This window comes from Limanda limanda, chromosome 4 (assembly GCF_963576545.1).
Source record: "Limanda limanda chromosome 4, fLimLim1.1, whole genome shotgun sequence".
Taxonomy (NCBI): Eukaryota; Metazoa; Chordata; class Actinopteri; order Pleuronectiformes; family Pleuronectidae; genus Limanda; species Limanda limanda.
In genome coordinates this window covers 203,921-218,362 of record NC_083639.1, presented here as the reverse complement: position 1 = coordinate 218,362, position 14,442 = coordinate 203,921, and the positions used below count along the sequence as shown (strand labels likewise).

Genomic DNA, 14,442 nt, shown 5'->3' with positions numbered 1-14,442 from the left:
GTCCAACAATTTCGGTCAGGAGAGGCTTTATAGAGAGCTTGATGATCATACACGAACTCTATCTGCATTTCTTGCTGTGTCCAGATATAATCATGATGATAGTGATGTGAGTAATCTACTAGGATCATTGTATAGATGCTTTCGCAACTTGCTTTATGAACATGAGGCCAGACAGGGAACAGTTGAGGCCTCAGACAGAGTCCTGATTGCCTCCGCTGAGGCCAATATATTGTTGAGTAATGCCGTTGCTTCTGTTAAATTGGTTGAGGGCTGTTGATCACATGGTTGAGATTCCATCCTTGATCACCTTCCTTTTTAACTGAAACACCTTCCGTTTCAACTGAAACACCTTCCGTTTCAACTGAAATTTTCATATGTCTGTATGAGAGCTTTTCATATGTGCGTGTGAGAGCTTTTAATAAGTGTGTGTTAGAGCATTTCAGTTGTGTGTGTGAGGGTATAGTTTTTCAGTAGTGTGTGTGAGAGCATTTCAGTTGTGTGTGTGAGCGTATAGTTTTTCAGTAGTGTGTGTGAGAGCATTTCAGTTGTGTGTGTGAGAGGGTATTCTGAATAATGTCCCTCGCGGCCCCTCATATTAAAGCGCTTTGATACGTCATCAAGACTAGAAAAGTGTTATATAAGTACAGACCATTTACCATTAGCATTTACTGTCTACCCACACAGGATTTGTCCTTCCTCGAGTTATTGTACAGTGACATGCACAAGTGGTATCTGTAGAAGTGGTATCTATGGGAGATATTTACTGAGGTTAACTTTTAGTTGTTTGTGTGTGTGATCTGTATTTAAAATCTGATTGTCCTGTAACAGTGAATATGGCTGTGAAAACAACAGGCACGTAAATTTATGCTCAAATCTACATACAATTATTTGTTGTCTTTTTTTATGGTTAATGCTGCTATTATGCTAAATCGGCTATTTTTAACGGATATTTTAATCATCCTGTGGATGTAAATGACCTCATATTTTCACTTGTCAATCCATTTTTGCACCACTCACATCTACCCTGTGCCTTTTGACTATATTGTGTCCACTTTTGAGTACTTAATATGTTGCATACTTATATTTTCTGTCTACTCATGTCTACCAGGAATAGAGAAAAACAGTATTTCAATCCCATCTATGTCCTGTACATCTGGCAAAATTGGCAATAAAGTTTACCTTGACTTGACTTTGATTACCATGAAATGTGTTAGAACAGTGGTTCTCAAATGGGGGTATGTGTACCCCTGGGGGTACTTGAAGGTACTCCAGGGGGTATTTGAGATTTTTTTTTAATATATTTAAAATTAGCATCCATTCAAAAACTGTTATTTAATAAATTTTCAATAAAATATAAGTGTAAGTTCATGAACTGAATTTTATATTCAGTAGGCTATTCAATTTCATTATCCTAAAAACCCTGCGTCTCCCCCATACCGATGGTTTGACCCAACCTGGCATAAGCCACCTGTGATCACCTGTCAGTCATCACTGCCGCCTTGAAAACTCAAACAATGGAGTCGGGGTTGAAGCGCAGCAGCAATGCCGCTGAAAACACTGAGGGACAAGTGCCAAAGAAGTCGAAACCAGAGCAGAGAGCCTTCCCTAAACAACACCGTAAGAGCTTGTGCCTTTTCGGAGGGTCGCTAAAACGTAAAACTTTTCCGTTGTGAAGTTACAGATTAATGTCAAAAAGTCCGCATCTCTACCGATACCTTGTCAAAATAAAAGCATGATACAAATACAAAAACGGAAATGAAATTGTCTGACCTTAAAGCGAGCAAATATAAAACAATAAAATAACAGAAAGACACTTCAACAATATTAACAATAACATAGATTGAGTTAGACTTTGTGTTTTTTCTGTGGGGAGAAATTAGCCAACAGTGGCATGAAGCCAGCACATCTCCAGAGAAAACATGAAAGTCATGTTGGTAATCCACCTGAGTTTTTTCAACAAGATACCCGTCAGTATTCTTTTCAATCCTTAAAGAAGATATTTTAAGATGATAAACATTTACATTTTTTATTTTGCGCAATCTTTAATTTAAAATTAAGTTAATGATACATTTTTTGTGAAGAAGTGTTTATCTATAATCAAGTTCACAAGTTCAGTTTGAGAACATATCTTTATTATGATCCCAAAAGAGGTCACTTTAAGTTACTAATTATTTTTATGTGCACAAATCTTTATTTATAACTGAGATAATTATTTATTTTTTAATAAGTCTTTAGTTATTTTTATATCTTTTTATTTCCAAATAGTTTAAGAGAGACCATTACAAATGAGCAATGTTATGGACATTGATGGAGTTTTGAATTTGAAAGTGTCTAGTTACAAAGTTTAATAAACCAGACACTAATGGCACAGCACTGTGTATTACATCTTTCTTTCAACCAAAAATGCTTTGCGCTGGTTAGGGGGTACTCGGCTGACATTTTTTTTCAAAGGGGGTACATCACTGAAAAAAGGTTGAGAACCACTGTGTTAGGATGTGAGTGTGGCTCAGAGAAGAACACTGTACACATTACATTAAGTTGCTAATCCAGATCAAGGGGCAGATCCAGTAATTTGTTATCACTGTCTTTAACACTGTGAGATATGTTGTTTCACATTTCACTGATTTCCAAGGGAATAATTCATGAATTATTATGAAACACATTAAGGTGACTGATATGTAGAACTGTGTACAATTTGGTGCCCCTTAATTGACTTTAAGAGGACTATTGGGCATTGGTGGAGTTACGCGCTCTCCTAAATGCCATTCCCAATAAAGTAAGATTTCTTTCCTCTGCTACCAAGAGAAAGAAAATAGAAAAAAATGAAAATATATTACGGCCCAAAGTGTCACACCGACGAGCAGTGACAATTTACCATTTCTGCCTTCACTATTTTCTCTCCCTCCCACCTTCGAGGTCAATGAGGCCTGCTGGCCCTCTGACTCCTGGTGGATTTGGGTACTTAACTTATTTTTATTAATTATCCTATGGGAAAGATGCATGATTGTGTCTTCTACTGAATGTCTGCATTTTAGATGAATACTTGCATTCACAAGAGTTCAATAATTTTTGTTTTTTTTTGGTTGTTAAGAGAGTGACGCATGCCAACTCTGTTGTTTAAATGTACATCTTGGGATTTTGTTATTAAATTCTACAAACCTGTTTTAAAGCTCTATTTGTGATCTGCGATCTGAGAGGATATTTAAGGATTCAGAAGTATTGTTTGGAAGTGTAATGAAATGTGACCAATTTTAGAATTTAGATACATTTAAATCATTTTGATTTATCACTAGCCGATTCTTATTTTCACATTAATTTACATACATTTTATCAGTAGCAATAAAAATAATAACAATTGCTTAAAAAAAAATCTGGAGAAGAGGCATGAGCAGCCAGATAGGTTCATGACTAAGGCCATACATAAGCAGAGAGAAATAGGGAATAATAATAATCAAACAAAAGTGAAATCAAGCCATTTTATTAAAATTCCAGTATCATTAACCACAAATTATTCTCAACTCCCTCCATTTTCAGACCTATATACAAAACCCACTTCTAGCTCAACTTTGACCAACTTAATTTGCTTAACAGTAGCTGTTTTCTGTAACAGTTTCAGGCTCATTTCATATCTGATAATATGAAATTAAACAAGTGCATGTGGTTTTATGAAGTTCCCAGGTCTGACTGGTGAGATTACTACTAAAATGTAAACAAACAATTGCCTGAAGTGTGAAAATAAATCCACTTGTAATAAAGTGTAATTACATTTTATTTGTATGCCTTCATATGATGTTTCTTTATTGCATTGGAACATGAAGTTGCAGATAATGAGCATAGTTTGGATGTTGAGTACGCTTACACTTACTGGTTGTCAGTGTTAACATCATACTGCTTACATAAATAACATCTGTGATATTTATGTGCTTCCACTCTGTGATTTGTCTCCCTCTGCAGGTGTGGTTGGAGGAGTGTGAAAAGGAGGAGCTGAAGAATCCTATCGTGTTTTGCATGCAGGCAGAGCACGCTGGGACCAGGACGTACTACTTCAGCACAGACAGCTATGAGGACCAGGAGAAATGGCTCACAGCTATGAGTGAGGCTGCAGGAGTCATCGTTGAGCCAAAGCAGAGGTGCTTTTCACATACATACAGCCAGTGTTGTGCAAGTTCACACCTCTCATGAACTAGTTCAGTTCATACAAGTAAACATGAATAGTTCAAGTTCATAGTTCACCATTTAAATTCTGAACGAGTTCATAGTTCAGTTCATTTCATAGTTTTAAGGTGGAAAGTGAGAATGAAAGATTTAACTTGTTTTTTAAAGAAAACTTTATCTATCACTACCCCTTGCCTTTACTGTCGGAATCTTTATCAGACAGTGTGTAAAGATCCCTCAGATAATAACAAGGTGCATCGAATGTAATCGCTGAGTCTGAGTGCTTTCACTTGCCATTTTTATATGAGGCCGAGAGCTGTTGTCTTGAGTTCCAGATATGGCCTGCCCCTTTAAGGAAAGTTTGTAGTGTGTGACGTAGCGCACCTGGGTATTGTGGGAAAAGACGCTCAAAATGTGTGTATAACGAGACGTGACCGACCACCTAGAGGTGATGCGAGTGTTGCTCCTGCTGTATATCCGAGAAATAAAGTGGCCGCATTCCAAGTAAAGAAACGTCTCCTCCTCCTTATTCACGGAGTGGTCTAGACGGCTGGGTACCGGCAACACAGAGAGCCAAAATAACCAGTGAGCTGAGACACTGGCCAGAGAAGAAAACACTTGGGATACGTTGCTAGATGGGTTTAGGTTGGGCTACATCGCGGACATTTCATGGGCACTGAGCAACGACGTGGTGCAAGCATTCGATTTAGACAGTGTCTCTCCTCAGGAGAAGGAAAACATTCCGTAACGTTTTAACTAGACCTCAGATAATATTATAACGGACCGGTAGTTCTGTTTGACTGCTATGTGTTTGTTATGACTTATGTTCAGCTAACTACACCATGTCAATAAGTATTGAGATTTCCTGAGGGTCAGTGAACCGTTCGGGGTGGCGCACGTGACAGCTCTAGACCAATGGCTGTTGGGTTATGTGAGATGGCAGGCTCTCATTGGCTGATGAGTTGGCAAGTCAAGGGTGAATGAGGAAGGGGAGTGAAGAATACGGTGGTGTTCGTTGGACTTTAATAAAGTTACACGTAAAGAGAGAAGTTTCCTGTCGTCTATAAGCGGGGACGCTACAATATGAACATGTTCACTGTTCAAATTTATTATTTGTCATTAGGTTGCGTTCAGTTCATCGTTCTAATAAAAATGAAGGTGTTCCATGCACAACACTGCATACAGCAAGCCATACCCTTAAACGATAATGTCCAATTGCCCAATACAGCCATCTGTTAAATATGCCACCCATTTTGAGACAAGTAGTGTTTTGGCAATTCATCTTGTCTTCCACTCACACACTTTTACATACAACTCTGTATTCTCTCTTACCAAGATGCACACTTGCCAAATTCAATAAGAGACAAATGTTCTTCCTAGTCTTCATGTCTTGCCTATTTCATAATAATAAATAGAAATAGTCATTGTTACTGTTGAGTAGCATATGTCACAAACTTGAAAAAATAAATCACTGGCTACAAAATCCTCATCAAGCCACCGAGCTGTCAAACAAAGGTCCATATGTCCACGGTAAAATTTACGTTGCTTCCTCTTTTATCAGACTATGAATGTTTGCGGCGACCACATCATATAGGGCAGGCAGGGAGACATCTGAAAAGAAGCAGAAACTTGGAAGAGTGTAGCAGGCCTTGAAATGCCCTTTGTCTTGCGGTCATCAAGAGCGATAAATTCCATTATTCTGCCATTAATTGCTTTCACCTGTGGACTGTATCTCGCAAACTTCACGCAGTTTTCAAATGCCTGCTGGATAGGCACTGCTGCACTGAACCACGCTTTGGCCTTTTTTTTTTCACCTAACGCTGGCTTCAAGCGCCTAAAATTTATCGCAATACATCGACATTGCGATGACGTACTCTAAGGTGACTTATGAGATTGGTAGTTTTAAAACTTAAAACCCCTCTCGGAACCTTTGCACATCTGTTGCAAATTACAATCCTACACTTACTCTCACGCGACCAGGCACGCTGGGTATATCAGACATTTTATCGGCTTTAATTTCTGATTCCGAAAAATAAATAGTGTAGGGATTCTTTAATATAGGATTTATTGACATACACACACTTTAACGTGTGGTCAGATACACATCATGTTCACACACACACACACACACACAAAGCCAACATCTTATTGACATACACACACTTTAACGTGTGGTCAGATACACATCATGTTCACACACACACACACACAAGGCCAACATCTGAGGGAGGTGAGGCAGATAATGAGCAGACAAGGCCAAAACCCTCCCTCACACACACAGCGGACAGATTAGACTTACAGGAGGTTTTCATGCCTTTTCTCACAGTGTTCTATGAATCACTTCATTATGTTAATTTCTAAGAAGTCCTCTCTCCTGTGCATGGTACGTTCCACACATCAGTACACACACAATGAGATCATCAGTCTTAGAATGCTTTGAGGCCGGAACGCTATGACCTCTGGTAACCGCGACATGGCGTGCATGCCCAGATCATCATCATCAACACGCGACGCCAGGAGGAGGACCCAACGAGCCAGGAGGGCAGGACTGCCTTGACATCATCATCAACACGCAACGCCAGGAGGAGGACCCAACGAGCCAGGAGGGCAGGACTGCCTTGTGAACCAGCCAACGAGGCACTGCCCCGCGTATATGCAGTAGCTTCCGTCTAGTCTCGACCAATCCAAGAACCTCTGTCACACCCAGTATATCAATACATTAGCTATGTGCGCACTTGTCTAAGCGCCTTTTTTCCTGTGCAGCCTACTGCGTAGGACTGGAGGCCCATGCATGATCATTTGCTAGACACTGCAGTTTCCTGACCTGTGACCTCTGAATAAACTTGCTTAATTTGAACTTGAGAACGACGACTCCTGCCTTTGATTTCCACCCGCAACACTTTCCATGGCCTCTCGCTTAGGGCGGGAGACACTGTACAAACCGCAAGCAGGAAAAGTGGAGCCAGGGAGCAGGTCAATAGCACAATCGGAAGGTATATGAGGGGGTAGAGAAAGCGCTTGGTCTTTGCTGAAAACCTCACCTAAATGTTGGTAATCTTGAGGAACGAGTGACAAATCTGGTGGCCTAGGCTCAGGGCAACCTGATGTGTTCACTCCTTCTGCTAGGGACAAAGCTGACTGCAGGCACATAGGGGGATTAAAACTGCGCCAACCTGCAATTCTCCCCGCTGACTAATCTATGTGGGGGTTATGTTCTTTCAACCTTGGGCTGGGAGACAACTGATAGGAGCAAATGGTAGCTGAAAATTTCAAATGGGAGGGTGTAAGCGGTTGGCTTGGCCAACGGACGATTCTGGTCTTTTGGCAGAATAGGGCAAGCCGCAAGGAAGTAACCAACTTGACCACAATTTATGCACTCACCGGTCCAGATGCGTCATGGAGGCTCTGCAGGAGTTAGATGGGCTATGCCGAGTTGCATTGGTTTCGTCCTCTGGAAAAACAGTGGCCAAGCTTGGCTGAATGGTGAAGGTTTGTTTTGGACCAACTGTGTCACAAATTGGGGGCATGGTGTGAGCGCTGGTGACCAGCTGCAATCGAGCAGATTTCTCCAGGTGGCGTTCATGCAGGTGTCCAACCTGAAAGTTATTGAGACAAAGGAGTTGAGACTATAAGGTTTATCCCTGGAGGCAAGTTCGTCTTTAAGCTGTTCATTTAAACCCTTCAGAAAAACTCCTCTTAGTGCCAATCATGTCATTGAGCGTCCGCTGGCAAGGTCTATAAGTCTACAGCATAGTCTGCTGCACTCCTTGACCTCTGACGGAGACTCAACAAATGTTTGATGCACTGCCATGGCAATCAGGATGATCAAAAACTCTTCTTAATCTAGAAACAAATTCTTTGTATGTCACTGTAGCAAGAGACAGAGCTGAATACACTTCTTCTGCCCACGCCAAAGCTCTCCTTCTTAACAATCCCAAAACATAATGTACCGTAGATTGGTCAGCTGGAAACCATGAGGGACATTGGTAGAAAAACCACACCACACTGGAGCAGGAAGCCCAGACATGTTTTCAGATCTCCGGGGCAAAGGGCTCAGGGATGGTTGCTAATGAATCTTGAATAACAGTAGGAGCAGGAGGTATTGGGGATGGGGCAGCTGGATAAGGTGGTGAAGCAGAAGCTGCTGATGAGGGCACACAGAGAGGTAAGTAATGAGAGTTGTCGAGTAAATTCAGAAACTTTATTTACTAGAGTGCGGTTTCTGTCCGTGAGGGCATGGAGAAGCTGTTCATGCTGTCCGAGAAGAACTCCTTGACTGGATATGGCGTGGTGTCGTTGGGTGTAGTCATGTATTGTGTCTGCAGGGTCCATGTTGGCCTGATTGCTCTGTTATAATTTGCCTCTTGCGGACCCAAACTGCAGAACACAAACACAGCAGATAGATGATAGAAAAAAACAGAGTTTATTGCTCGATTGCTGGAGCTTGGGGGGCTGGCAGGCAGTGGAAATAAAAAGGAGCTGAGGAGATGAGGGGGGGGCTGTGGCTGAGGGGTAGAGTGGTCGTCCTCCAACCGGAAGGTCGGCGGTTCGATCCCCAGTCTGAACCATCTGCATGCCGAAGTGTCCTTGGGCAAGATGCCGAACCCTCAATAGCCCTCCAGAGAATAACAAAGTGCTGCAAGTAGATGCACTGTATGAATGTGTGTGTGAATGGGTGAATGTGAAACTGTACTGTAAAGCGCTTTGAGTGGTCATCATCAGACTAGAAAAGCGCTATATAAATACAATTCCATTTACCATGGGGGAGAATAAACAGGTGGACGCTGCGCTGCTGATTCTGTGACAAAAAGGAGCAAGGGGTAAATATGCAGCAAAAAGCAAAGCACAAAAAGTAGAACCACTAAGTATGACCTAAGGTTAGTCAGTGGAGTTTAATTTTCCTTTTGGCATTGTGTTGTAAATGGAAAATAGAGTGCAATTATATAGCGGCTTTTAAGTCTCATCGTCTTCTCAAAGTCACAATCAATCATATATACACACACACAAATACATTCACACAGCACTTCTATACAAAGCACTTTTTCTATCACATACCAACATACATTGCTGGTGCAGTGGTCTGGGCTCATTTCCTTGCCCAAGGACAATATGGAATGTGGACCGGAGTATTGGGGATCAAACCATCAACCTTCTGGTTCTTGGATGATCTGCTACACTTCCTGATGATAATTATAAAAGAAAACAGTCATATAACTGTCCAGTTATTGTTTTTTGGTGGTCACCATTAGACTTTTATACTTTCATAAATACAGTTGATGCATGAGCCAGACAAAAGGTCAAAGGAAATGAATGATGGACCATTTTGTTTCTGGACCAACTGGTGTTGGCATGAAAGCAATATTAATGATACAGTTTCTAGACAACCAATTTTGGGGATTATTTCATGTGTCAGACACTGGCTCAGTTACTTGGCCAGGTGATGAGGTTTTGAAGTCTCTTTTTGCTTATATAGCATAATTGGTTGTTTTTTTTAAACGCTTAAAACTGCCTGTGTATTCTTATGTTTTTTTCCTTTCAAATTTCTCAGGACAAACTACACAGACATCACAGGGGATCTCATCCAAACTATGGTGACCAAGGCACCTGACCCTCAGCAGCATCCTCAAACACACAATGAAACTGAGACCGACCTGCCCCCCCACCCTAACATTAATGAGGCCAACAGCCTTCAAACACTATTGCTTTCCACTCACCACTCAGATCAACAGGGAAAAAAGATTGACAGAGGAGAAGATGGAGGAGGTAAAGATAATGGAGGAGAACCTGGCACTGATCATGCACCTCGCCTAATTCATCATCCAAATGGTTGGGGCAGCTTTTGCCCAGCCAATATTATGTCCCACAACGGCAATAACAAACATCCTCTGTCCAGGAGGAATAGTGGACACCGTGCCTCTCATGGACAATCAGAGAGCGTTGTCGGTCCATTGCAGGACCCCAGGGAGCAGCAAGAGAATGTTGTGTTGAGGAGAGGCTTTGTGCCCAGGACAGCTCCAGAGAGGGTGGCTCAGAGGAAAAGCTCCATGGCTCAGCTGCAGGAGTGGGTCAACCAGAGGCGGGGCATGGTTTCCCAGGACGACGTCAACAGGTAGATCAATGGAGAAGAGGGGAACCATAACACCTGTATCTTTTCTCCACTGCACATTGGTATACTACAAAACACTGATGTTGCAGCAGTACTGTATGCCATTAACAGTTATCCTTAACTGGCAGTTCAGTGGCACATTCATTATTTATTATCTAAAACTTCTTTGGATGGCATGCAGTTACATTGCAAAATGTTAATATCAAAGCATTAAGGTTATGGTGGGTAAACCCTCCTATGATTTTAGTGACTTACAATTGTTATAAACAATAAAACTATGGCACTCATTGTCAGTCAAATTGTCAAGATTTACCTAACTAATTTAAAAGATGTATAATGAAAAGAAATAAAGGAATAAGAAAAATTGAAAAAATACAAATTTCCAAAAGTGGTTTTCATGTTCATCTCCAGCACAGTTTATCACTTTATAATTTTGAAATACAAGGATAAAAGGACCAAATGTCAAGAAACTGTAACAGCTCAGTATTTCATCTTGAAATCCACGGATTCCTGAAAATGCTGAAATCACACAGATATCGTGCTGACATTCTTTAACAAATGATTAAACTGTCTTTCCTGCTCCTTGAAAAACACTTTAAATATATATTCCATAATGGATAAAAGTGAAAATTATCATAGATCATAATGACATCAGTGGACTTCCAAAACAAAATGTAATTTCATTCTGTATATCAGCATTACCCTTATTAAACAAAATTAAGAGGCCATGCTCGATAAATCCAATGTTAACCATTTTACCTTTGATTAATTGAGATGACTTATGATAAGGAAGTTTTCTGCATCTCATCCTGTTATTCCAGCCCATCTCAATACTACCCAGTTAATCAGATGGTCTCTGCTGACTACTGTGGCTATCCTGGTGGTCCCCAGTATGTGGAGGAGTTCCCTATATACCCATCAGGTGTCCGGCCTGACAGCATCTGCTCCGTCTCTGCTGTGGGGGGATATGATAGAGGATGGACTGTGGAGCAGCGTCCCCCTCTGAGGGATGGACCTCATCAGCTGTATGCACACCTAATGCCCAGGGACCCATGGGGGGCACAGTACTATGGGGAAATGGAAACATCCATGAGGCGACTGTCCATCCAGCCACGCTCCAGGTCTATGGCTAGGTCATCTTCTTCCTCGTCAGGGGGGCCCTACTCACCGGTGCCTCCAAACTTTGCCTCACCAGCTCGATCATTATCAGCCCGATTTTCAGGGAAAGTGAGGGATGATGTGATCTATGCTGATCCATCAATTTACAGCCTGAGAAGATCTCTCGGCTCACCAAAGGTGAGTGAGTGTGTGTGTTGCTTTATTTTTATAGAGAGGGTTATGATTGGTTATTAGAGAGTACCTCTGCCTTTCCTGCTCCTTGAAAAAATGTATAGTCCACAATGAATAAAAGTGAAAATGATCTCAGATCGTAATGACGTTAGTGGGCCTCCAAAACAATTTTCTCATTTTATTCTCAAATTTTCCTCAAATTTTAAACCAAGTCAAAGGTGACTGACATGGTTTCAAACTTTGATTATATAAATTAGCAAAGTTTTCTAGCAATTTTAACTGTTTAGCAAAGATAAAATATTGTGATAGCCCTATTTGTAACCACACTCACCTTACTCCCCTTTACAATGTTAAATATCATCTGCAGTATTACCATCCATCTTTTCTTATTACTTTTCCTCTTTCCTTCAGTATGACTACTCTGGTGAAAGGAGGTCCTTAAGCCAAGGATTATACCACCATAACTACCCTGTATCCCCTTCAATCCACAATAAAATGGTATGTGCCACTAATGCACACATATTTATCGACTGGATAACATATGAAGTAACCCATGTGGTGTAAGGCACAGTATACAATAGTTATAACTAGGGCTGGGCAACGATAAAAAGTTTTAATCGCGATTAATCGCATGATTTCCCTGATTAATCACGATTAATCGCATTTGTATAATCAAAATCCAATAATGAATTCAAAAGTAGTGTATTGCGCACTTTATTTTTAATGTTCTGCCATATGAACAAAAGTGCGATAGCATTTGTTGTGCAAACACTTTTAACATCAGCATTTTAATACAGTGGCAGTTAAATAAAATATTCAGTGTAAATCTCAACTTAAACAATGTTATCAAAGCAAATACAAATAACACTTAGTGTGGTCAGTCCCCTTACTTAGCCACTTCTAGCTGACTTTTAGGCTTAAAACAGGGTGTAAATGACACTGTTTCAAGTCGAATATGAATGTCAGGGCTTGCAGACGATCCTGTCCCACAGCTGGGACAGCAGCTGAAAGGTCGGAGGTGCTGCTTGCCTATCTGACGTCACTGTGATGACTGTTTGCTCAACACTGTGCAGGAGAAGTGGAGGGAGGGAGGGTAGTGTAACAGTCTGGCAATTTAGGTTGTAATTGTCAGGCCAAAAGTGTTTTCTGTTTTAGTTAATCTCCGTTGTATGTGTTCTAGTTTTTTTCATGTTGCCCACCCTGTTTCCTGTTTTATTTTGTAGTCTCTGTTCCTTGTGTGTTGTTTCCGTCTTCACTTGCTGTCCGGATTGTCTGCCCTGCCCTCATGTGTTTCACCTGTGTTCAATTGCCCCTGCCTTCCCTGTGTATTTAAGCCTCTGTCTTCCCTTTGTCCTCTGTCGGATTGTCTGTGTTTCCTGCGGTGTTTGTTCATCTACCCTCCTGTCTTCCATGGTGCTGTCCTGATCTCCTGAGCTTTGTATCCCCGCGTAAGCCTCGTGTTTTGTTTGTAACCTGTTAGTGTTAATGTTTTGTTTGTTAGTTAAAGAACTTCTTATTATATTATTAAATTACCCTTTTATTTTATAAGCTCTGCATTTGGGTCCATCTCCTTCATCTAACCGTAACAGGTAGAGATACAGCAGGTAAAATAAGTATTGAACATGTCACCATTTTTCTCAGTAAATATATTTCTAAAGGTGATGTTGACATGAAATTCTCAACAGATGTCATTAACAACCCAAGTAATCCATATGTACAAATAAAACCTAACAAATAAGTTCAGAAATTAAGTTATGTGAAATAAAATGGAATGACACAGGGAAAAAGTATTGAACACATGAAGAAAGGGAGGTGCAAAAAGAGACAACAGCTGAAATCTGTCAGTAATTACAAAGCATTACTGTTGGTTTAGTCCCAACTGATGGCCTATAAAAAGGTGTCTCATTACCCAGGTGTCACAGAGGAGTTGGCATAATTATCAGAGGAGTTGTCCAAGAGCCAAGGACCACTTGTGGAGGGCTTCAGAAAGACCTGGAAGGTACAATTGTTTCAAAGAAAACAATAAGTAATGCACTCAAACGCCATGGCCTGTATGCACGTTAACCACGCAAGACACAACATTTAGACAAGCCTGTGAAATACAGGGAGAATATAGTCTGGTCAGATGAGACCAAAATTAAACTCTTTCGATGCCATAATACACACCATGTTTGGAGGTCAAATGGCGCTGCACATCACCCCTAAAACACTATACCAAAAGTGAAGTTTGGAGCAGGGAGCATCATGGTGTGGGGCTATTTTTCAGCATACGGCACTGGCAAACGTCATATAATTGAAAGAAGGATGAATGGAAAAATGTACTGAGACATCTTGATAAAAATATCTACTGCCGTCTGCCAGGATGATGATCAAAAGAGGGTGGACATTTCAGACAATGATCCCAAACACACAGCCAAGGAAACTCTCAATTGGTTTCAGAGAAAGAAAATAAAGCTGCTAGAATGGCCCAGCCAATCACTGGAAAGAACTAAAGATCAGAGTTCATACAAGAGGCCAATGAAAATTTCAAGATTTGAAGACTGTTTGTCTGGAAGAATGGGCCCAAATCACACCTGAGCAATGCATGCGACTAGTTTCTCGATACAGGAGGCGTCTTGAAGCTGTCATTACCAACAAAGGCTTTTGTACGAAGTATTAAATACATTTCAGTAAGCGTGTTCAATACTTTTTCCCTGTGTCATTACATTTTATTACACATAACTTAATTTCTGAACTTGTTTTTTTTTTTTTTTTTTGTATATGTGGATTACTTGGGTTGTTACCGACATCTGGTGTCATGTCAATAGCAAGACCACATGTCCCTACACACAAGAGAAACATTTGTTCAGGATACAGATAAGGGTGTTCCCATCAGGACTTTTAGGGCAGAT

At 40.8% G+C, this 14,442-nt stretch overlaps 1 protein-coding gene across 3 annotated transcripts in view; it reads left to right on the top strand.

Moving 5' to 3' along the window:
• plekha6 (pleckstrin homology domain containing, family A member 6) overlaps positions 1–14,442 on the top strand; it is a 131,902-nt gene that overhangs the window by 56,621 nt on the left and 60,839 nt on the right. For all 3 annotated transcript variants that reach the window (XM_061069665.1, XM_061069664.1, XM_061069663.1), the window contains 4 exons: positions 3,955–4,130; positions 9,704–10,264; positions 11,083–11,557; positions 11,963–12,049. In XM_061069665.1, coding sequence (XP_060925648.1) covers positions 3,955–4,130; positions 9,704–10,264; positions 11,083–11,557; positions 11,963–12,049 — 1,299 coding nt within the window. The remainder of the gene's footprint in view (positions 1–3,954; positions 4,131–9,703; positions 10,265–11,082; positions 11,558–11,962; positions 12,050–14,442) is intronic.